This window comes from Macrotis lagotis, chromosome 1, assembly GCF_037893015.1.
Source record: "Macrotis lagotis isolate mMagLag1 chromosome 1, bilby.v1.9.chrom.fasta, whole genome shotgun sequence".
NCBI lineage: Eukaryota > Metazoa > Chordata > Mammalia > Peramelemorphia > Peramelidae > Macrotis > Macrotis lagotis.
In genome coordinates, this window is record NC_133658.1 from 914,860,551 (window position 1) to 914,885,218 (window position 24,668).

General features: G+C 41.2%; 1 protein-coding gene across 1 annotated transcript; it reads left to right on the forward strand.

The window, feature by feature from the left end:
- Positions 1 to 23,700, forward strand: LOC141509836 (uncharacterized). The gene is made up of 5 exons (XM_074219656.1): positions 1 to 92; positions 889 to 956; positions 2,803 to 2,929; positions 3,438 to 3,533; positions 16,594 to 23,700. The coding sequence occupies exons 2-5, from the start codon at positions 924 to 926 to the stop codon at positions 18,660 to 18,662; spliced, it is 2,325 nt and encodes a 774-aa protein (XP_074075757.1). The 5' UTR covers positions 1 to 92; positions 889 to 923; the 3' UTR covers positions 18,663 to 23,700.
- The last annotated feature ends 968 nt before the right edge of the window (positions 23,701 to 24,668 follow it).

Consider the following 24,668-nt stretch of genomic DNA (forward strand, 5'->3'; position numbering starts at 1 on the left):
TACATTTCCCAGAGTCCCCGCTGCACGCTCCACTTCCGCTTGTTCCGGTTTCTTCTCCGCCCCTCCGTGACCTCGTGGCCGCCGCTGCCGGGGTGAGTCTCCCCCAAGTCTCCCGCCCGGAGCGGGCGAGACCCGCGGGACCCCCAGGCTCGCTGGGCGCCGGCGTCCCCCGCCCCATCCCTCGCCCCTTCAGACCCTCCGAGCGGGGGCACGACCCCTGCGCCCCTTCCCCGCCCCCACTGCCCCCTCCCTGTGTGCGCGCGAGCCCTCGGGGCCGGGGTGGGCGGCCGCCCTTGTTGGGCTCCCCCCAGCCCCCGGCCGGCCCAGGCTTGGCCCGAGAGTGCTGGAGCCCCGTACCCTGGGTTCGAGGTCTGCCTCGGCTCCCCGGCCCCGCCCCCGGGGCAGCCGACTTGGGCCCCCCCTCCTGAGGGTGCTTGTACCCCAACAAGGAGATCCTGAGAGCCAAGTGTGGGCCGCAGCCCCCCGCAGTGAGGTTCGGGGTCACCCTCCCTCGAGCCCTCGGCCCGGGCCGCTGCTGCTGCTGCCGGGGGGCGGGGCAGGGGCACCAGCGGGGCAGGGGCAGCCCAGCCTGGCACCACCCGGAGCTGGCCCTAGCGGGAGGAGCGGGCCTGGGCCGCGGCAGCTGCTGCCGGGGGCGGGGCAGGGGCACCAGCGGGGCAGGGGCAGCCCACCCTGGCACCACCCGGAGCTGGCCCTGGTGCGAGGAGCGGGCCTGGGCCACTGCAGCTGCTGCCGGGGGCGGGGCAGGGGCACCAGCGGGGCAGGGGCAGCCCAGCCTGGCACCACCCGGAGCTGGCCCTGGCGGGAGGAGCGGGCCTGGGCTGCCCCGGGCCCCTGCGGCTCACCGCTCTCTTGTCTTCTCCCCAGCGCTCTTCGGAGCTTCCACCCTGGCCCGAGAGGGAATGGCCCCTGGGCTCCTGAGCACCCCCGTTCTGGTGAGTTGGGCCTCTTAGTTCCCGGGGTGGACGTGGGCAGTGAGGAAGACCTCGGGGCAAGTCGGGCTTAGAACAATGCTTGCCAGCCACTCGGGTCTCGTCATCCGCCATAAGGACTGCGCCAGCTCCGAGCCTAGGACCCTGCCAGTCAAGGTGGCTGAGGCTCCTGGGGCGAGGGCGCCTAAACTCCCTAGAGGGGTGTCTGCTCTGCTGCTCACTCGCAGGGCCCGGGCCTCCAAGTCACTGACTGCACTGGGTGCCGTCACCCTCCGTCTCTCTAAGTCGCAGACCCGCACTCAGCCCCTGCCTGCCTGCTGCCCCGGCTCTCCTGGCTGACCTTGGGGTGTCCCAGGTAGGGCTGGGCCTTGCCTTCCTCCTGTTGAAGGCTTAGTCATCTTGCCCCACAGTCTGAGGCTCCTCCTTCCCCAGCTGGCCAGTGCCCCTGCTCCTGGTGCCAGTCTGTTCGAGGGCCCTCCTCTGAAGGCCCGGGTCATGACTCTCCCCACCCCCCAACTGGGTACACCCTGGCTCCCTCTCCCCTCACACTCCTCCGCCTGCCATTTCACATCCTCCACAACCAGAATCTTGCTGCCTTTTTCTCATAGCACTTTTTTTTCCTTTTTTTTTTTTGCAAGGCAGTGGGGTTAAATGGCTTACCCAAGCTCACACAGCTAGGTAGTTATTAAGTGTCTGAGGTCACATTTGAACTCAGGGCTGGTGCTCTAAACACTGCTCTACCCAGCCACCCATCATATCACTTTTCTTGCTGTATAATGCTTTCCAGCCAAAGGGGCCTCTTAGCCAGGTTCGGTCTTCCATCTCCCAGCTCTGTACCTTTGCCCAGGCTGTTCCCTAGGTCTTCAACCCCCTTACTAGACCTCATGGTTAGAACCTGGGACTTGCAGTTAGGAAGACCTGGGTTCAAATGCTGCCTCCGACACACACAACCTGGTGACTCTGGGTTCTTCATCTTCCTCAGCTTCTGTTTCCTCACCTGTAGAACAGTAGGATGAGCTCCTCAATCTTGAGAGCCATCTTCCTTCTCTTTTTTTAAAAACTTTTTTTTAGTGATAACTTTTGTATTTTTATGCTTTTTTACTGTAAGAGATGGAGCAGGGAGGGGCTACCTTGGGTATAAAGTGAATTAGATTTGATACTGTGATTTCATTGGGGAACTCCCTATTGAGGAAACTCCCTCCACCAAAGCAACTCAGCACCTTCTCAGACATAGGTGAAGTGATTTACCCAAGGTCATTCTGCTACTAAGTATTTGAGATAGCATTTGAACTTATGTCTTCCCTCTGTACTTTGGCACCCTTTAGCTGCCCCTCCTTTCTCCCACTTGGCAGAAGGGGCCAGGCCAGGTTCATGGTCACAGTGCAGTTCATGCCGGCAGTTACCTTGGCCCAAGGACGCCTCCCACAGCCCCATGGAGCCTGCTGGTGCTCAGTATGGCTTGCTCCCAGAATGTTGACAGTCTTGGGGCACACTACTCAGATGCCTCAGAAAAAGACTAGAAGTCTGACCCAAAGGGAAAAGGCTATTTGGGGGCAGCATTAGCCTTGTAGAACTCTCAGGTTGTAAGTGAGATGTTCCAGTCATTTCACCCCTTGAGCAGGGAGGGGCAGAAATTGGGGGTCCTGGGGGGCCTTAGATGCTAGGAGATGGAAGCCTCTGTTTTTGTCACAATTCTGCACCTGCTTCCAAGGGAAGTTTGAGAACCTAGAGTACTCAGACCCCATCCTGAGTGGTGGGAGAACCACATGACCTGTGTCAACCCTTCTTGGCAGTCCCTGCTACATGCAGGCTGGCCCCTGGGTGAGCAGATGCCTCTCTGGTGTTGCAGGAGTCAGTGACCTTCAAGGATGTGGCTGTGGACTTCACTCAGGAGGAGTGGGGGCAGCTGGACCCTGCCCAGAGGGAGCTGTACAAGGAAGTCATGCTGGAGAACTACAGGAACCTGCTGTCCCTGGGTGAGAATGCAGCCCCCTCTCCTGGGGTGGGAGCAGTTTGCTTCCTCCCATCCTGAATGCTCTGGGGGTGTGGTATACTAAATGTTCCCGCCTGGGTCCAGAGATGCCCCAGTCCTCTGGCCAGGGGTCAGGGCTTCTCTTCCCTGTATTTTGGCAGCTGCCTTGGGGAACCCTGATCCTGAGCCCCTTTGTTTTTGACTCAGGTTCCAGGGCAGATACTCACTTGAAAATGGGAACTCAGTGGGTCCGGCTTTCATCTTCCCACTAAGGACCTAATTTTGTTTCTGATTCCAAATCCACTGAGACCATCCCTCTTATTCCCCCTCCCCACCGCCCCCACCCCAGCCCCATTCTCTGGGAAGGTCTCTCAAGAGCATCCTCCAGCCATCAGGGGAATTTTACTCTGGGGCCTTCTACTGTGGCTGCCTGTCCTGGAGAGGCAGAGGCTGGAAGGGCTTGTGGAGACACCTGTCTGTCCTCAGCACTTTCCCATTTTTCCCATGAGCAGGGCTTCCTGTTCCTAAACCAGACCTGATCTCCCAGCTGGAGCAAGGTAAAGCCCTGGAGATGCTGGAGAGAGAAGACCCAAGAGTTTCCTGTCCAGGTGAGTGAGCAGAAAGCAGACCCCTGGGGAGGGACTGGCCCGGAGAAAAGTTCTGGGCCTGTCCACACCAGCCTCACCTGTCGAGAATGAACACTGGAACAGACTAGCAACTTGTTCTAAACAGATCACTTTTCTCACTTCTCTGTCTTTGGGCTCCTTATCAGAGGAGACTGCCTGGGGGAAAACCATCATCTTCCTCTTCCTCCTCTTCCCCTTCCTCCCTCCTCCATCTTCTCCCCACAGGCTTTTCTCTTCCTAACCACCCAGATCATTCCTTCCCTAGGTGTTTGATTCTTCACTAGGTGCTCCAGGGGTTATTACAAGAGCTGGTTGGACATGAGACAAAATGAGACATTTAAAAGAACAGCCCCCCCCCCCCCACTCCCCCTCACATGACCTTGCCTGAACGAGGACCCAGTGCTCCCATGCTTGGGGAGCAGGATAAAGGGGCCTAGTGGGCTCAGCCTCAGGGCTTTAGGTAACTAGTGGGGGCAGATTTATGGTCCAGTGATGTCTCAGGAAGAGTCATCTTGTGGTTGAGGAGTTGTGAGAGGGCTGGTGGGCCAAGCCTGTAGCCTACTTCCAGCAGACCCCCACCTTCCACCCCCTCCCTGCTTGATGAGTTCTTTCCTTTCTCTGCTCTCTCTGGGAAGGCAGCCCCTGTCAAGTATTTCTGGTGGGAGTCTGAGGCTGTCCCTTCTGCTGCTGTGGTGGATGAGAGTCTGATTGTGAGAGGGAAAGATGGTGTTGTTGTGACTTTGGCCACATCACCCAATCCTCTCTGCCTCAAGTTTCCTCATTCATAAAATGGGGATCGTAACAGCACTCCTGCACTACCTCCTTCACCCCCAGGTTGTGTAGATAATCTGTGTAAAGTGCTTAGCAAACCTAACAACGTGACGGAAGCCCTAATGACTGGTATTGGTCTTAGGAGGGATGGAAACTCTGTTGGTGGAAGAACATGGGTCCAGGTGCACAGGAACTTGACCCCTCTGAAGTCAGTGATGGAGTAGAGCTGGGGGAGGCAGGAGCCACAGTCCTGTGGAGGGGGGAGGTCTGAAGGAAGACCTCAGAGGCTCTTTGGAGCCTGTGGCCAAGATGACATTTATAATAATGTGAAGGTTTACATGAGTCACATCCTTGGGCTTCTCACTCCACCTTTCTTAGCCTCTACTGCCTTGACTGTAAAACAGGTATAAGCATACTTGGCAATGCCCATCTCCCAGGGTGGTGTGAGCAAGGAGCTGAGGATTCTAGGAACAAGAGCTGAGGTGGGCAAGTAGAGTGGGCCTGAGTCTTCAAGAACGACATAGAAGTCAGGATGGTCCGAGGGCAGAGCAGGCACCTCCAGTGGAGGATGGGCAAGCACCACACCTACTTCTTTCCTTGGTCTCCTCTTCCTCAGCCCTCCCTCACTTAAATCCAATTTACTTGTATGTTCTGCATCACCTCCTTGACTTTATGGGCCCCTTCAAGGCAATCTTTTTATCAATGCCTCTGAGAAGAATGGAGTGGGTGGACAGGCCAAACCACCCCTATTCCCCCTTTGCCCCCACCCTCAGGGAGGGCCTCTTGGGAAATTCTCCAGGGAATAGGATTGAGCAGCCTGTACTTCCATTTTGTAAGTTGTGGCTCAAGAATTTGGACAACTCTGGTTCTCATGGAGCTGAAATCCAGGTCTGCCCCCCCCCATTACCTGCAGGGTGCACATACTCTTCCTAAGGAGACAACTTGATGACTAAAATGAACACCAGACTTTTATTGGACATGGACTTCTGTTGTGATGCAGCTGGTGGTACCATGGATTGAGCACTGTACCTGGAGTCAGGAAGTCTTGAGTTCAAATCCAACCTCAGACCCATATTAACTGGACGAGTCACTTAACCTTTGTGTGCCTCAGTTTCCTCATTTGTGAGAATCACAGGAGATATTTGTGACGTGCTTAGCCAGTCTTAAAGCGCTATATAAATATCAGCTCTTAACCTCATCAATATCATTCTCACTTCTGACTCCCTGTGCGACCTTGGGCAGGTCATTTAAACTCAGATCCTCAGGCTGGGATGACATGTAGCCACCAGACAAGATTCATACAGAGCAGAAGAAAGTGAAGGCCAAGATGACCTGGAAATGGAGTAACTGTTTTATTTGTTTCATCCCTATCATCATCACTTTCATCCCTATGTCTTGCCCTCAAGGAAGAAGTTCGTGCTCACCTCTGGCTACTGCTGGTGTCATTTATAGAGAGAGAACAGTCATCGTGGCAGTGGATTGTCGAGTCAGGCAATCTCCAGAGAAGTCAGTGCCTATTGGCAGTGCTCTTTATAGGGTCAGAGGAGGCCATGTTTGTGAAAGTTCTTTGCCAAGCAGAGGGTGTTCCACAAGTCAGGTACTCTGTCTTCATTATCCCATCTGATGTCTTTCAGATGTTGAGAGGTATTCTCCTTTCTTGACTACTTTCTGGCTCACTCTCAGTCATTCGTTCCTGTGGGCCTTGTCTTCAGATCCTTGGCCACGCCCATCATCTGAGTCTAATCCCTTTGAGGAGGACCTTCAGATATGGTGCTGAGCTCTGTGTTTGAGATGAGGTCAATCTGGTCTGGCCTTGGCTAGGACCTCTCAGTATCTTTGGTCACTTTGAGGGCTTCTTCTACCAGAGTCACACATTGACATAGAAGGAGTTGATGAAAATTGTCAAACTCATTCCCATTCATCTGTGCTCTAAGCATTTGTTTAGCATCCACTAAGCCAGATACTCTGGGTGGTGTCTCCCTGGCATTCCAGGACCTCCTTGCATTCCACCTGGAAGTGAGTGGTGAATGGGAACTAAGTGGATCCTGATGAGGAAAGGCAGAGTAATGGGGGGAAGGGGACCATGTCAACCACTAGATGGGACAATCAGAAAGGTCCATTTTTAGCATGTGACCTTGTGGGAGGACCTTGTATCTCACATAAGGAGGTGGGGGGTGGGACCAAGCCCAGGGAACAACAAGGATGCAGTTTGACTGGATCTTGGAAGGCACAAGGAAGGAAAGGACAATAAAGTTGAAAAGATTGTCTTAGAACCAAAGTGGGGAGGGTCTTGAAATATCCATGACTTCCATGTTCAAACTCAGTGGCAATGGGGAACCCCTGAGATGTGCAAGCACCCATCTGCAGGATACTGTTAATGTTTTCTTGGGCAGATAAGTTGGACATAATTTTGGGTAGTCCTAGTCTCCGATCTCTCTCACCCAGGGTGTTAGCTTCCCAACTTGACTTTGGGTCCTTTGTAAAACATAAACCCATCTTCTGGTACTTTGCTTGGATGCCTTGATTCCTGTCAGATTAATAAGTGTTTCTCTTTGGTGCCTTTATATCTTTTTTAGTCCCTTGGGATTTCACTATTTGGGGTCTGGATGCTTGAATTCATTTAGATTGATGAGTTGCCCTTGGGCTTCACTTCCCTCTGTGTAATGTTCTTGAGGTAGCATTGTTTTGAGGAAAAAGCATTAGATCAGCATCACAAGATCTGAATCCTAATCAGTTCAGCTTTCCCCAGCAGTGTGATTTTAGTGATATTGCTTATCTAGTCTCCACCTCAATTTCCTCATCTATAAAATGGAATCATGCTTCCATACTTCCTGTCCCACCGGCATGTGATGAGGATCCAAAGTCATAATTTATGTGAAAGCTCTTTGTGAAGTAAATCACCCTGTGAATATGAGGGACTGGTATATTATTATTTCTAATTCTGCCCTTTCAAGGTGGAAGATTATTCTTGAGGAGACAGAAGTTGAGACTAGATGTAAATCAATGTTCTTGGTCCCACAAGGGGAAGAAGATATATTTATATTTTTTATTTTCTTCAGATTGGGAGACTAGGCCTGAAGCCAAAGAGTCTCCCCCAAAGCTGGGCATTTCTATGGAAGAATCATCCTGGCAGAGACTCATGAGCAACAGTCCCTGGAGCTTCAGAATGGGAGAAGCCAAATTAGAGAAGAAGCAGGGGACTCAAAGGATTCATTCCAGACAATTAGCAATTTCATCCAAGAAAAATTCCTACAAAGGGAGAGACCACAAACTTCAGATATTTGGGAGAGACTTGAGTCAGGGATCGGTGTTGTCTGTTCAGCAGAGAGTTTCTTTTGGACTGAGTCACCACATGTGTGATATAAGTGGCATGCACTTCAGAAAATTTTCAAACCTAATTAAAGGCATGGAAATTACCTCAGGGAAGGGATATTCTAAGTATCAAGAACATGATAAATGTTTAAATGATCAAGCAGATCTTGCTCAGCTTCATAAGAAACATACAGGAGAGAAATTTTATGAATGTAGTGAATGTGGGAAGACCTTCAGGCAGAGCACAAAACTCATTGCCCATCAGAGAAGTCATACTGGAGAGAAGCCTTATAAATGCAGTGCATGTGATAAAGCCTTCATGTGTCAGTCATCACTTACATATCAAAAATGTCATCCTGGAGAGAGGCCTTTTAAGTGTAATGAATGTGGCAAATCCTTTAGCCAGAAGACAAAGCTCCGTTATCATCAGAGATGTCACACTGGAGAAAAGCCTTATGAATGTAATAAATGTGGGAAGGCCTTTAGCCAGAATGCAAAGCTCATTTATCATCAGACAATTCACATTGAGAATAACCTCATTAAGTGTGGTGAATGTGGCAAAGCATTCACATCCCTTACTTATCATCAAAGAACTCACAATGAAGAGAAATCTTATGAACGTAATCAACATGGGAAGGCTTTTAGCTGAAACATAGACCTTAAGACATCAGAAAATTCATACTGGAGAAAAATCTTATAAATGTAATGAATGTAGGAAGATCTTCAGCCAGAATTCATACCTTACTGTATATAAGAGGATTCATACAGGAGAAAAACCCTATGAATGTGGTCAAGCCTTCAGCTGGAATCGAGACCTTATTAGGCATCAGAAAATTCATACTAGAGAAAAACCTTATAATTGTGATGAAGGTGGGAAGGCCACCCACATGCATTAAAGAATTCATAATGGAGAGAAACTATATGAATGTAAGCAGTGTGGGAAAGTCTTCAGGTGTAGCACAGATATATTAAACATCAGAAAGTTCATATTGGTGAGAAGCTTTATGTGTTTATTCATTGTGGGAAAACCAACTAGAGTACAGAATTTATTAAACATCAGAAAATTCACTTTGGCGATGAAGTCTTATAATGAAAGTGGGACTCTAATCAGCTCCAGCACAAACTTGTAATGTACATCAGAGAACTGAATAGTTGACTGAAACTTTGTAAATTAATGAACATGGATAAGCTTCCAACCAGCTGTTATTCCTTTTTTTATCACCAGTCTTCAAATCTCAAAGAAATCATCAGAATAGAATCAATGTGAAAGGACTTTAGCAAATTCCTAACATTTATCCCCACTAAATTTTATCCTCTGGTTTGGAACCTTCTCTCCATTTTGTGTCACCAATAAATTTGGTAAGCAATCCATCCATGACTTTATCTGAGACTGATAAAATTTTTAACGGATACACAAATAAGCCCTGATCCTTGGAGATCTCACAAGCTGACTCTGATCCTTTTTATAAGTATCCTGTGGGTCTCTTCATTCAGCCAGTTTCATATCTGTCAAGTTGTCTAGCATATATTTCCATTTTTTCTCCAAGAATCATATAAATTCTTTTTCAAATTCTTTGCTAACATCTTTAAAGCATTCTCTTGCCAACCTAGTAACTGTCTAAAAAGGAGCTATTGGGTAATTTGATAGAATTTGTTGACGGAAAATAGCATTCTTTCTTAGGTGTTAACTATTAGTTATCCTTTTAATGATATAGAATTTTGCCACAATTACGGTCAATCTGTAGTTTTTAGACTCCATTCTCTCCCTTAAAAAAAATTAATTAGGACTTCTTTTTCCTCTAGTCCTGAAGTATTTCTCTATTAGTATATGATTTTCCAAAGATCATCAGACATTTCTTAACCACGTTTTCTTTTTAGGTAGAAGTGGAAAGCTCACTGAGGGAGCAACCTATGCTAAAAAATAACTGTTGTAAACTTTATTTTATTTACTATATTATTATATTATATTATATTATATTATTTAAAAAATTAACTTTTGAAGAATTATTGACACCAATCATTTCTACAACTTTTAATACCCAAATAGGTAGTTCATCTGGACCAAGTCATCAAGGGCACTTGTTTCTTTCAGTATCTCCCCATTTATCCTGGGTATCAATTTCCCATGGGCCAGATTTATTCTTGATGGGGGAAAAATGAACCAATGAGGAATTTAGCAGCTCTGGGATCTGGGATCAGTTATGATTGTTCCATCCATTCTGAGCTGTTGCGTTTGATATCCTTTTTTCTTATTTTTAAGATCATTCTCTTCTCCCTGATATAACTGACCTACTTCTCCTTCACTTTTCTTACCAACCTTAGGGTAATCGAACTTTAGCCCTCCTGAAATAATATTATAACACATTGTGATGGTTGTCTTGCATTCCTTGACCTTTTTTCTTCCTTCTGACCTTTTTATCTTCATGTCCTTTCAGGTTTGGAATTCTGCTCTCTCAAAAACTCTGAGTCATATCATACTACTGATGAATTTTCTGTCTTTCATTATTACAGTCTAATACGGGACAGTCATTTCACAGACCCCCAAGATTCCCATCATTTCCACCCCCATCAGTCTCTTCTTCCACAGTAATGTGAATTAAATGCAAAACGAATTCTCTCTTTGGTCCTTCCCCCCCCCCCCCCATCTTTGGTAGGATGTACTTATTAAAGCAAGTCATTCAAGTAAGCATTTGCTGTTCTGTTTCTGTGTGGGATGGAGAATTCCCTTAGGCACATGAAGTTCCCAGTTAATTCCAAATTATAACTTTATAGTAAAGTCTTGGTCATTTCTTTTCCAAATTAATTTTTTTCTTCATGTCTAGTGTATATTCATTCTGTAGAATATCCTCTTGATAATATTGCCTATTTCTGACTTCACCAGTCTTCACCTGAATGCTTTCTACCATACTCTCCTTTTATAATTCTTGGATTTTCTACTTGGTATCTATATTGATCATTTTGACCACATCCTCATCTCACTTTTAGTTCTCAAGTTTTTTTTAGGTGAGTTAAGCCATTTCATAGTCATGGGCTCTGGTCATGGATCTTATCCTATTAAGTCTCAGTGGTTTTGAAGAAGTCAGATTTGCCTTCTTGGTTTAGCTCTCAAATTCACCTTGCCTATTACTTTGTACATTTAGAGGCCATGGATTTGATTAATCTTAGATTTTATTTCTTATGAATGTCTTTTTGTCACAATTACTATTCTTTACATATTGTAGCTATTCTTTATGTTATCTTGATTAAGGTGAAGTTTTCTGTTTTTCAATGTAAATTCTTTTTAAATAGATTTGTAAGACATTAAATACATTCTTACCTTCTCTTATTACCATCCTTGGCCAGGAGCCAACTTATAAGGTTTAAGTCATGACTCAGACATGTAAATCTTAGAACTAGATTTTCTAGGCATATAAAATTTCGAGAAGTATAAGAAATATTAATGACTTCTTATTAATTCTTAATGTTATCATTATCAGCATCAACCTCTAGTTTGAAGAGAAAACTCTTGCAAGTTACCAGGAAGAAATAGCTCATATGCCAAGGGAATCCACGCTAAATATTATTATTATTATTATTATTATTATTATTATTATTATTAACTTACATTCTTAGACAACAGAAAGGTACTTTAGTTTTTTCTTAAAATCCAAACAAAAATCTAGATGAAATCAGTACTTGTGTCATTCGTCTTCACTTTGGGAACTTGAGAACTGATGCATAAGCATCAATGAAAAGAAGTGTTATGTGAGGAAATGACAGAGTTTTGCTTGATGGATTCATTCTGTAGAATTTTGGATACACAAGACCAGGACCAGAAGGAAAAATTAAATAAATGGGAAAGCAGGATACAAAATAACACAAAGCAAAAAATAAACCAATCATGAGATTTTCAGTAATGTGACTGAGCAGATCGCATCTAAAATTGATCTCCCTTACTTCCTCAAAAATATAAGAAATTCTCCATATACAATTACAGGGTAACGAAAAGATGGGAAAGAAAAATATATCAAAAGATCACCACAGGGAAAAAATAACTAAGAAGACATGAGTACAATATACTTTTAACTCATAAAGTTAAAAACTATTTTGAGGAGAGCTTGAAGAGTTTCTGTTGAAGGAATTGCTAAAATCCAGAGAAAATGGAATAGTTGATTATAAGAACCACAGAAATGGTTGAAAAAAGCTACTAAAGGAATTGAAGGACAATATAGGGAGTTTATTGAAAGCCATTGCAAATTTCACTAATGTAGAGGACAGTAAAAAGTGAAGAAGGAGTAGCTCATAATTATAGGGGCCATTGACAAATTGGAGCAGAGTCAAGAAAGACAGAAAGATTGTAAGAACAGCTGAGAACAAATCAAGACAGCTATCCTTGAAAACAAGTTAACAAGGTAATCTACAAAAAGCCTTAAGTTCATATTTCAGGGAATCCTACAATTTACCCCAGAGTGTTTGAACTAGAGAGCAGAGATCAGTGAACTCAAAACAGGCACCTACTCAGAAGTAGAATTTCTGAAACTCAGAACTTCTAGTTTAGAGTATCCCTTAGTGGCTAGGGGAGCTCTCTCATACCAGATCCTCCAGTATAAATCACCCAGAATTATTTATCAACAGCAGTAAATAAAAGTAAGTTTAGAATGGGATCTATCAAAAACCAAAAACTGCCTTGATACATAGCAAAGCCTCCTCCAAACATGAGCATAATCACTGGAGGTGGGGAGGGACAGCCAAACTTGGATTATCGTAATGACCAAATAAATGATAAAAAACCCGTCCCTCATCTTGGTAATGAGAAGGACTTCTATCAGAACTGGCGACTTCAAGGCATTCATTTTGTGATATACAAACAGAATTGGACAGGACCTTTTGCCTACGGAAAGTAAATAAGTCTGCTGAGCTGGAAGGTGTTGGATGGTGTCCAGTGCAGGAGACTATTCTATTTTGTGATACCTACAATAAGTGTTTTCCCAGGGAACCAAGAGATTCGAGTCCAGGGATTGGGTATTCAAAAAGATGATTTGTTGTTTGTCCTTAGCTATGACTTCAAGAGGGTAATGTCTTGTCTTGCACATAAATTGGATTTAAGTGAGACAGGATTGTGTAAAGTTATCACCTTACTCTGTCCTTGGTAGCTATTGGGGTCCAGTTGCCAGATACGGATATGGAAATGACCCCAGATGCAATGGGAGATGTTGGCTTTATTAAACTACCCTGGAGAAAGTATGTTTCTTGATGTATGTAAAAAATGTATATATCATGAAGGTGGGGTCTCTCAGTCTTCTGCATCTGCTTTTGGGAGTTTTAAAATTTTCTTCATGAGACATTAGGACCAACAGATTTGGAAAACATCAGCTTTTCAGATGGTGTATCTTAACCCCATTCTGGAGAAGACACTTGTAGCTTAATTTGAGACACTTTTGGATTTGAGGAGGTGGAGCAAGGATATATCAGTATTGTGGTCATTCCAAAAAAAAAAAAAAGACAAGGCAGAAAGACATTATGAGTTAGGAGAAAGGATATGCTGGTAAGTGAAAGTAGGAAATATCTAGAGCAGAGATCTGTTAGAGAGGCAGAAAACCCCATCAAAAATAGATTTTTAGACAACTAGAAGTTCTCTTAAGCATGTATTTTTGGAATAACCAATTTCCATCCCAGGGAAATAATTGATGAGGGGGGACTTCATATTATATAGTATTGTATAGATTGTCAGAATTTACAATTCTGGGGTTTGATTTTGCTTACCTGTTAATTATTACAAGGCAGAGTATATTATGAAACTGATGTAAATACAAAAGGTAGGAATACAGTGTATTTATGGAAAAGGTGGGACCCTGGCAAATTAAACATAATGGTACTGGTTTGGAGGAGAGCATGATCTAAGTCACATCCTTGTCTTGGTTGACAAGGCAAAGTAATGAGGACTTAGCAGTGAAAGTAGTTTGCAGTAACATGGACGAAGAAGGAGTAGAAGAGTATACTATAACAAAGTTTGATGGAGGAAATAATGAGACTTTAAAATCAAAATTAATTCTAACAAGATGGACTTTCCCATAACATTATGGCAGAATGGATTAGAAAATAAAATCTTAACAATATCAAGTATTCAAGAAACATAGTTTAAAATATTCTTAAAGACTTGAAGTGAGTTGTAATAGAATTTATTCTACTTCAGTCCAAGAAAAGCAGCTATGTTAAATATGATATTAGACAAGGGAACAAGAAACTAAATAATGATGTCATAAGAGAAAGCAAAACTATTATGATTAAAATCTGTAGAGATGGTAAGACTCATTAACTAGGTGTACCAATTATCATAGCACCTAAGTACTTTAAAAAATGACCTGCATTGCAAAGAGATTTTAAATAGGTAATAACTGTAAGTGATTAAAATGTATCCAACAGCCTTAGATAAGCCTGAAAGAAAAATATAAAAGTATATGTTTGAACAAAATATTAGAAAGCCAAGACATAATAGAAGTGCATTATTTTTGAGAATTTTAAGAAGTTTGCCTGTTTTTCAGTGTTGAATGGTACCCTGGGAAAAATTGATCACATTCAAACTTGGAAGATTTATGATTTAATGGCTGAATGGAAGAAATATAAAATATATCCTTTAAAGGCCATAATCAAATAGAGGAGAGATATGAATAAAAACCCAGACTTCATGTTATGCTAAAAATGATAGGGTCAATGAACAGGCTTTGGAAACAGACTAACAGAAATTGTAGCAGTAGTACACATAGATGAATTATTGTTGCTATTAAAAGAATCCCTAGAGGAAAATATTTTATTCTTAATGCATTTAAAAACATGAAAAATTGTTTAAATATTCAGCTAGAAAATTTGAAAATTAAAATAAACAAAAGCAGTTCTGAAAATCAGAAGAGAGAAATTTATAGTAGAAAGTACAATTTAGTTGATAAAGTTGTGTTTAAGAGACCAATGCATTTGACTATTAGTTAATTTGATCCAAAAATGAGAGAAGAATGTCATGTTTACAAGATCAAAATGGATTCTCACATCTAAAAAAAAACAAATAATCCTATTTACATAAAACATTAGAAAAAAAGGCACTTCATCATTCTTTCTATGATTTCTTTGCACAAATCCTGTGGTCTCCAATTGTTCATAATTTTTGAAAGCAATGGAAAGCCTTTGAAGACAGGAATAGTTTTGGTTCTGTCTTTTGTAACCCAGATCCTGCTGTAGTCCCAAAGCAGGTGGTTTATTATTCAGTGTTTATTAAAGAAAAACTTTGTTTACTGGGTAACCAGTTTATTTACAAGCTATTTCTAAGGACACGTCTGTTGTTCATGTACTTAAAAATGACAATAATGTCGTTCTTCTGTGTTGCCTTTTCCACTAACCTGTTGTCCTTCCTACTTTGGGTTCTTTCTCATCAGACTTTGCTTCCACATCTATAGCCATCTCTAGCTGTCCTGGGCAGCAGGTGGTTTGGCATTATCCAAAAGTGCTGAATTGTCATAAGACTGGTGCTTTTATAATTCATCTTTTTTTTTAAACCTCATGCTGAACTTACCATTAACCAAATTCATCAAATATCTTACATCATCTTGAGGTTTAACTAAAATTGCCAGACTTTCCTTCTCATGTGACTGGTTACTAAACCATATCTACCCCATCTGGTACCTTGCAAATGCTTTCTTGAGAGTGACTTTTGATTTTTAACTGTTAATGTTATCTCTTTCATCTATGAACCATATCTATCTCAAATGCTCTTTGAAATCTTGTAGTTATTGGTATCCAGCATATTAAATATCTGACTTTGCCTTGTGTTAACAGCAAATATCAAAAAAATGTTTTCTTGAAGTCATTGATAGCATTCAAATAGAACACAGGCAAGTCCATGTGATTGAAGAGACCTTTTTCAAAAATGGCCTGAACCCATTAATCAAAGCTCTTTGGGCATTATAGCTCAAACAGTTTATAAATTTGTTTTGGCATACTATATCCAAACCCTTTCTACCTTCTTAATCTGTCAAAGCAGCTTGAAAGATTTTGTCAGATACATGTTTTAGTCTGCATATGTTAGCACTTTATTTTTCTTATATAACAGGCTAAATTTCCCATCATTAGAGACAAATAGCTCGATGTGGCATGGTTTGTACCATTTTTTTCATTTATCTTCAAGCCATCTATTTTATTGCCTGTTTTTAGAAATTTATCAGTCATCTCTATTGAAAATTGCTATTGGTAATTTCAGAATTTTCTCTTTCCAAATTGTGACATGTCTCTCTTTAGTCTTCATGTCTCTATTCTTTGACTTTTGATTTCTTATTTATTTTTTGCAAGGTAGTGGGGATAAGTGACTTGCCCAAGGCCACACAGCTAGGTAATTATTAAGTACCTGAGGTCGAATTTGAACTCAGGTCCTTCTGACTCCAGGGCCGGTGCTCTATCCACTAAACTACATAGCTGCCCCCTGACTTTTGATTTCTTAAAGCTTCACTATCTCATCAATCACCAATCTTTTTAGTTCAGTGCAGTGTAAAACTGAGCTTAGATACCTGAACTTAATTTGTCTCTCTCATATAATGTCTGAAAAGTTTATTTTTAGCAGACATTTAACTATACTAAGTCTCAGTTTCCTATTTACTCTTAAGCTTGTTACAATCAATGTTGTAATGCATGTGAAAGTTCTTTGGAAAGTAAGTAACTGGGGGCAGCTAGGTGGCGCAGTGGATAGAGCACTGGCCCTGGAGTCAGGAGTACCTGAGTTCAAATCCAACCTCAGACACTTAATAATTGTGGCCTTGGGCAAGCCACTTAACCCCATTGCCTTGCAAAAAAAAAAAAAAAGAAAATAACTTCAAATGTGAACTGTCAAGTTTGAAGATTATTCTTGATTAAGGAAATAGAAAGTGAGACAAAGTGTAAAGCGGTTTGCTTTCTGCCAGTAAAGAGTAAAGGATATAACTTTATTTTTTATTTCCTTCAGATTGGAAGATGAGACCTGAAATCAGTGAATCTCTTCCAAAGATGACCATTTTCATGGATGAATCATCACAAGAGAGAGACACATGTGAGAACCCCTGGGACTTCAAATTGGGAGAAGACTGGGAATGTGATATCAAGTTAGAAATGAAGCAGACCAATCAGGAAAGTCATTTAGGGCAATCGAAAGTTAACAACCAGAAAGCTCTTCTTGAAGAGCAAAGTGATGAATGTCATAAATTTGGAAAAAACTTCAGTCTGGAGTCATTCATTTCTCTTCATCAGAAGGGTCCTATCAGAAAAAGTCAACATGAAAGTGATAAAAATGGAAAGAATTTCAGTCAGTATTCAAGCCAAGTTAAACATACAGAAATCAACTCGGGGAATACATTTTCTAATTGTGATGAATGGGAGAAATACTTCAGTTATCAGTCAGACCTTATTCATTTTCAGAGAAAGTCTAGTGGAGAGAGAATTTATAAAAACAATCAGTGTGAGAAAGTCATTAGCTGGGGCACAGATATTATTGAACATCAGAAGATTCACACTGGAGAAAAGCCTTATAAGTGTAATGAATGTGGGAAGGCCTTTAGCCAGAGCACAAAACTTATTTACCATCAGAAAATTCATACTGGTGAGAAACCCCATAAATGTAATGAATGTGGTATTTCTTTCATGCATCACTCCTCTCTTACTTACCATCAGAGATTTCATACTGGAGAGAAAGCTTATGAATGTAATCAGTGTGGAAAGGCCTTCAGTTGGAGCACAGATCTTATTAGACATCAGAGAATTCACACAGGAGAGAAGCCTTATAAATGTAATGAATGTGGGAAGGCCTTTATTCAGAATACAAAGCTCATTTATCATCAGAAAATTCATACTGGAGAAAAACCCCATAAATGTAACGAATGTGGTACAGCCTTCATCCATCACTCTTCTCTTACGTACCATCAGAGAGTTCATACTGGAGAGAAGCCATATGAATGTAATCAATGTGGGAAGGCCTTTAGGCGCAGCACAGACCTGATTAGACATCAGAAAATTCATACTGGAGAAAAGCCTTATAAGTGTAATATTTGTGGAAAGGACTTCACCCAGAGCTCATCCCTTACTGTACATCAGAGAATTCATACTGGAGAAAAACCCCATAAATGTAATGAATGTGGCAAGGCTTTCAGTGAACACTCATCTCTTATTTGCCATCAGAGAATTCATACTGGAGAAAAGTCTTACGAATGCAATCAATGTGGGAAGGCCTTCAGGCAAAGTGCAAACCTTACTGTACATCAGAGAATTCATACTGGAGAGAAACCTCATGAATGTAATGAATGTGGTAAAACCTTCATCCAACATTCATCTCTTATTTATCATCAGAGAATTCATACTGGAGAGAAATCTTATGAATGCAGTGAATGTGGAAAGGCCTTCAGACGGAGCACTGACCTTATTAGACATCAAAAGATTCACACTGGAGAGAAGCCTTATAAATGTAATGAATGTGGGAAGGCCTTCATCCGGAGTTCCTCCCTTTCTGTACATCAAAGAATTCATACAGGAGAGAAACCTTATGAATGTAGTCACTGTGGGCAAGCCTTCAGCTGGAGTAGAGACCTCATCAGACATCAGAATATTCATACTGGAGAAAAGCCATTTAAATGTAATGAATGTGGGAAAGCCTTTACCCGTAGCTCTTCCCTTACTGTACATCAGAGAAATCACACTGGAGAGAAACCTTATGAATGTAATCAATGTGGGAAGGGCTTCAGCAGGAGCACAGAACTTATTAGACACCAGAAAATTCACACTGGAGAGAAGCCTTATAAATGTAATCAATGTGGGAAGGCCTTCAACTGGAGCACAGACCTTATAAGACATCAGAAAATCCATACTGGAGATAAGTCTTATAAATGTAATGAATTCAGTCCAATTCAGTTTAATGAACATTTATTAGCCCTCTTTATGCAAGGCACTGTGCTAGACAGTGGTGATGCAAAAACAGAAATGATGCAGTCCCTGACCTCAGTGAGCTTCCATTCTATTGGGAGGGATAATATGTGCACTGGTAACTAAATACTATGTAATTTCTGGGGCTGAAATGAAGCATAACCATAGAAAGACCTCTTACAGAGTGTGGTCGAGCTGAGCTTTCAAGAGAGCTAGACTTTTTTTCCCCCCCACCATTCGTCTTTTTGTAAAAACATTTTTCTACCTCTCTCCCTTTCCTCCTCCACTCCCCATGACAGTAAATGATTTGATATAGGTTCTAAATGTACAAATTATGTTTAGAATAGTTCCATGTTAGTTATGTTATGAAAAAAAGTCAACTAAAGAGGGAAACCATGAGAAAAAGAAAAAAACGTAAAAACAAGTTTTAAAAAATGAGAATAGTATGTTCTGGTCTGCATTTGGACTCTTTAGCTTTTTCTTTGGATGTAAATGGCATTTTCCATTACAAGTCTTTTAGAATTGTCCTCGATCACTGATCTGCTGAGAGGAGCTAAGTCCATCAATCTTAACTCATCATGACGTGATATTGTTAAGGTGTACAGTGTTTTCCTGCTTTTACTCATTTCACTCAGCATCAATTTATGCAAGTCTTTCCAAGCTTTTCTGAAATTGCCCGCTCATGATTTCTTAAGGACAATAGTATTCCATCACGTTCAGATAACATAATTTGTTCAGTCATTCTCTTATTTGATGCACATCTCCTCATTTTCCAATTCTTTGCCACTACAAAATGAGCTGCTATGAGTATTCTTGTATGTATGGGTCTTTTCTTCTTTTTTTGTGATCTCTTTGGGATATGGATCTTGTAGTGGCATTGCTAGATCAAAGAGAATGCAAAGTTTTATTGCCCTTTGGGCACAGTTCCAAATTGAAACAACTAGGCTTTTGAAGAGATATCAAGAGGGAGAGCTTATGAGGCATAGGGACAGGAAATTGAAAGTTGTGAATTTGGAAAATTCTTTAAACAGAGCACAAATCTTGCTGTACATGAGAGAACTCAAAAGTTGTGTGAAACTCCATTAATCAATACTACTTCCTTGTTTACCGTCAAATAATTCATTGTCGAGAGTAGTTTCATGATTTTGCTGATTGTGGAAATGCCTCTCCCCTCTTGAAACTGTAATTTTCAATTGAACAAACATTTGTTAAATACATATCATTTATATATCAGACTTTATGCTAGAGGCTGGTTATAAGGTAAACTAGTCATTCTTGTCTCGCAGGGAACCTCTTCTACTAGGGAAGACCCTCTACATGTAGATAAGGAAGGAGACACAAATTTCAAGATGAAAAGAAAGCTAATAGCGGAGGAAATCTGGAAAGTCTAAATAGAGGAAATACATAAACTATACTTAGAAAAAAGTTAAAAATACTATAAGGGGGTGAGGATAAAGTACATTCTAACTGGAGTGGGGGACACCACTTGTGCAAAGGCATACTTTCAGAACAGAAAATCATGCATGGGCAACCCATTTGGGATGGAAAATGTGTAATGGGGAGCATAAAATAAGATTTGAAAGGTAAATGGGAGCCACGTTGGAGAGCTCTCAGTGCTAGATTGAGGATTCTCTATTAAAGAATTGTGCATTGTATTAAAATGTCTATTGAATTATATGAGCATCTTGGATTGGAGTTGAGTTGGGGCAGCTGGGCTAAGTCACCAGTCTCCCTTCTGGAGCCATTTGGGTCCAGTGGCCAGATATGGACCAGGATGACTAGAGATGGCCCTAAAGGGGAGGCAGTCAGGATTGAGTGACTTATCCATCTTTAACCAGCTAATAAGTGTCTGAGGCAAGATTTGAACTTACATCCTGACTTTAGGGCCAGCATTCTACCCTAGATGACAATCTTTTTTTTTTAGGTTTTTTTACAAGGCAAATGGGGTTAAGTGGCTTGCCCAAGGCCACACGGCTAGGTAATTATTAAGTGTCTGAGACCGGATTTGAACCCAGGTACTCCTGACTTCAGGGCCGGTGCTTTATCCACTGCGCCACCTAGCCGCCCCCTCTAGATGACAATCTAAACATTTTCTGAATTATGTTTTACAGTAGTTCCTACTCTAAAACACTCCTTTAAATATCTAATTAGGTCCTCCATTCTCCAACATCTCATTGTTGTCATATATTTAACATCTGCCAAATCCAAAATAGGAGAGTATTCCTGGTTCTTTTACATGTCCTGTTATTTATCAGTTGCAAGGACTTACAATTCCAGAGTTCAAAATTAATGTCAATTAGCTCCAAAAATTAACTCCCCACACATAAAATCCTAGAACAACTCCAAAATTCAAACATTTCTCCTGATATATGAAGATCAAGATTGCTGTTATCCTATACATATCTAAATCCTGACATGCATCCTAGATATATCCTTAATCACAGTCTTTTCCAAATCTGTATACCATCTTGCTATCTTGACCCAAGACGTCTGACCTCCCATCCCTAAGTAAGAATAGGAAAAGGGTGCAGCTTCTCCATGATCTGGGTCCATTAAAAGCCATTCATCTTAAACTTGTGCTATTATGCCATTAAATAAGTCAATCATTTCACTGAGGACCTCATAGAGAATTCTACCCCCAATGTGAAGTGAAAAATTCAATGGCAAATTTAAAATTTTCATGGGACAAAATAGAACAAGAGAAGCTATAGAATGGAAAACCATTTTTCTCAAACATCTGATCATTTAATTTCCAAACTATTTAGAGGATTGACTCAAACTTAAAATGCAGGACCATTCTCCAAAGAAATTGCCTAAATTAGAAAACTCACCAAAACAAAAGGGAAGATGTTCTAAGCTACTACTAATAATACCAGTGCAAATTAATCAGTGAAATTTAATCTCAGTATACTGTCAAAAGGCAAAAACTCCTTTGTGGAAAGACATGGTTCTAGGAATTGGTATTACTGTTCTGGAAAGCAATTTGCTTTGTTTCAGATAGTTAATAAATTGCTCCTTCCCTTTGACTCCAATGAACCCACTTCTGTTGGTTCAAAGTAATCATCTAGCTGACCACTGGATCCAGATGGCTCTGGAGGAGAAGGTGAGATTGGTGACTTAGCACCACCTCGCTCAAATCCAATTCATGCGCTTGTCATGGCATCGCCTTCCTGATCTGGTCTTCTTTGAGAATGAAGGACAAACATCACATCACTGTGAAGAATGATAGGCCATCCATATCCCAAAATATCAGAAGCATGAGGTTAGGAAAAATCCAACTAGAAACTGCGGATGAAAGTGGTTGAACAAGTGTGAAATATTGATTTAATGGAATAGGATCATTTAATTTGATGAGATTCCGAGAAGTTTGGGAAGATGAATAAAATTATATAAGGAACAAGCAGAAATAGATACAGTAGCTACAATTCTTTTAAGTGAAACAGTGGGAGCCCCTGGCTATTGAACTCATGTAACGATCAATACTGATTCCAGAGTTCAGATAAAGAAGCTCTCCCATTAGTGGAGAAGACAGTGGACTTTGGATCCCATTTAAGGTTATTCTATTGACCTGTTTCGCTTAATAAATTTTCCTTATTATGAGGCAGGGTATGTGATATAAAAACAATGATGCCAAGAAAACTTAGACATCAACAAAAATCAAATTACCAAATTAAAAAAATAGAGAAATTATAGGTATTAGAAAGGTTAAAAATATTAAGAAAGTTACTTGAAGTTATATGAGAACTTAAATGCATTGATATAAATTGAAAATCTTGAAACTGACCAAACAAGAAATGTGTAATGACAGATTAGTCTCAGAAGAAGGATTGAGATGAGCTCCTATATAAAAGCACCAGAAATTGCTATTCATAAGTGAATTCTTTCAGACTTTCAAATAATGTCAGTATTTTCTAAAGCTGTAAACAGAATTCACGTGGGAAAAGACAAAACTATCAGGAAAAGTTATGAAACATAATGGAGACCTCAAATTTTAAAACTGAAAATCACAGGAATTGAAATTGTAGGAAAAACCATGTAGGAGAGGGGTATAGTTAAAATACGCTCTCAGGCTCCTCCAGTGTCTTCTAATATAGAGTTATCCATTGCTGTCCTCAATTCTCTCTTTGTTATTCCTTGCTCTTCTGGCTTATGACTGCTATTTTTAAAAGTCAAGGATAACCATAGAAAAACTGTAGTGTAGAACCTGAAAAGAAATTGTAAGAGCACAAAGAACAAACTTAATATTTTATTAATGTTTATATGGTATTTTGCTTTTTAAAATAAAAATGTAAATAGTTGGGATTTTACAATTTCATTTTGGGATCAGTTCTGCTTTCTGTTTGCCTGATTGTATTTCTTGAGTTGATGTTTAAAATAAACTATTTTTTAAAGAAAATCTCTGAACTTATGTTGTACTAGTCTGAGTGTGCCTATCACAGCAGAGATCCACAGTCCTTTCACTGATAGACTCATGATTGCTTTAGCCAAAAAAAAAAAAAAAAAAGGAAGGAAGGAAAGAAATTTGTTTTCTGCTCAGTCTTCTGTGATGAGCTTCTCCCTACTTTACCATATCCTGCATAGTAAGTACTTAGTAAACATTGGGGGAAACACTGGATCAGACATGGAGCTGAATTTTTTATAAATATTACCTCATTTGATCCTCACAATAGCCCTAGGAATTATATGCTGCTATAGTTGAGGAAAGTGAGGCAAATTAGTGCTTTGACCAGGGTCACACAGCTAGTAAAGTGTCTGAGGCTAAATTTGAACCAGGTCTTCCTGATTCCAGGTCCAGCCACCTGTCTTCCCCAACTAATTAAGTTAGCCAGCTTGAGCCTCAAATAATAGACATACCATTGTAGATGGATTGGTAACAAAGCCTTCCAAGCTTCATGAAGTTTTTGAGAGTAAACATCACTACTTTAAGCATTAAAAAACCTAGACACACTTTTCCCTCCTTTCCCCTGCTGCTATCACAAGCTCAACTGAAAAAGAAAAAGTTGATGAGTTGTGTTCTGTTGCCAGGGGACTTGCTTTCCACCTGATATCGTTCATAATCCTTTATTACTTTTCTGATGCCAGTTCTCTTAATGCTTCAAAAATCAAGAGATCAACCATTCCCAAGATTCTCCATTTTTATTGAGAAAACCAATTAATTCCTTGGTCCCACTGTTTCCCTAATCGAATAATTAAATGAATGTATGGAAAGGTACTCATATAGGATTATCATGTAAAATCTCTGTGCTAAATGCTTCACCTAGATTTATGGTTGGTCTGTATAACAATATCCCAAGATCAGGTTCCTTGGCTTCTCACAGTTCACCTAAGTAGACATTATCCAAAGACTCTAGGCTTTTAGTTCTACTAGTGAGAATGTGTCTCATCAGAATTTCACTCTTCCAAAATTCTTAGCCACCCCAAATCTTGGACCTCTAGAACCACCACTCAGAATTTCAGAGGTCCTAAGGTCTTGCTTTCAGATTATATGGTGAGCAGGGAGAATGTTTGCAGTGGTTTTCTTGGATGCTGTGGTCTTTGTTTTCTACCAAACCTTAAAATATATCCTTACCTCTATCCCAGAAGAGAAGGTAAGAAAGCTTTAGGGCCATTTCTTCATAGTCCAGGTTATTGAAAACAAAGAAGGGGTCCTTTAAGAAATGAGTAAAGAAGGGGCAGCTAGGTGGCGCAGTGGATAAAGTACCGGCCCTGGAGTCAGGAGTACCTGGATTCAAATCCGATCTCAGACACTTAATAATTACCTAGCGGTGTGGCCATGGGCAATCCACTTAACCCCATTTGCCTTGCAAAAACCTTAAAAAAAAGAAAGAAAGAAATGAGTAAAGAAGGGGCAGCTAGGTAGCACAGTGGATAGAGCACTGGCCCTGGAGTCAGGAGTTCAAATCCAGCCCCAGACAATAATTATGTAGCTGTGTGGCCTTGGGCAAGTCACTTAACCCCATTGCCTTGCAAAAACCTGAAAGAAAGAAAGAAAGAAAGAAAGAAAGAAAGAAAGAAAGAAAGAAAGAAATGGGTAAAGAACTTCAGGATCCAGTACCACAAAAGGGATTTGTGTCAGAATGCTGGAAGAATGCCCTAATAAAAGGAAATTGGGACCTCTGATCATTTGGAGCA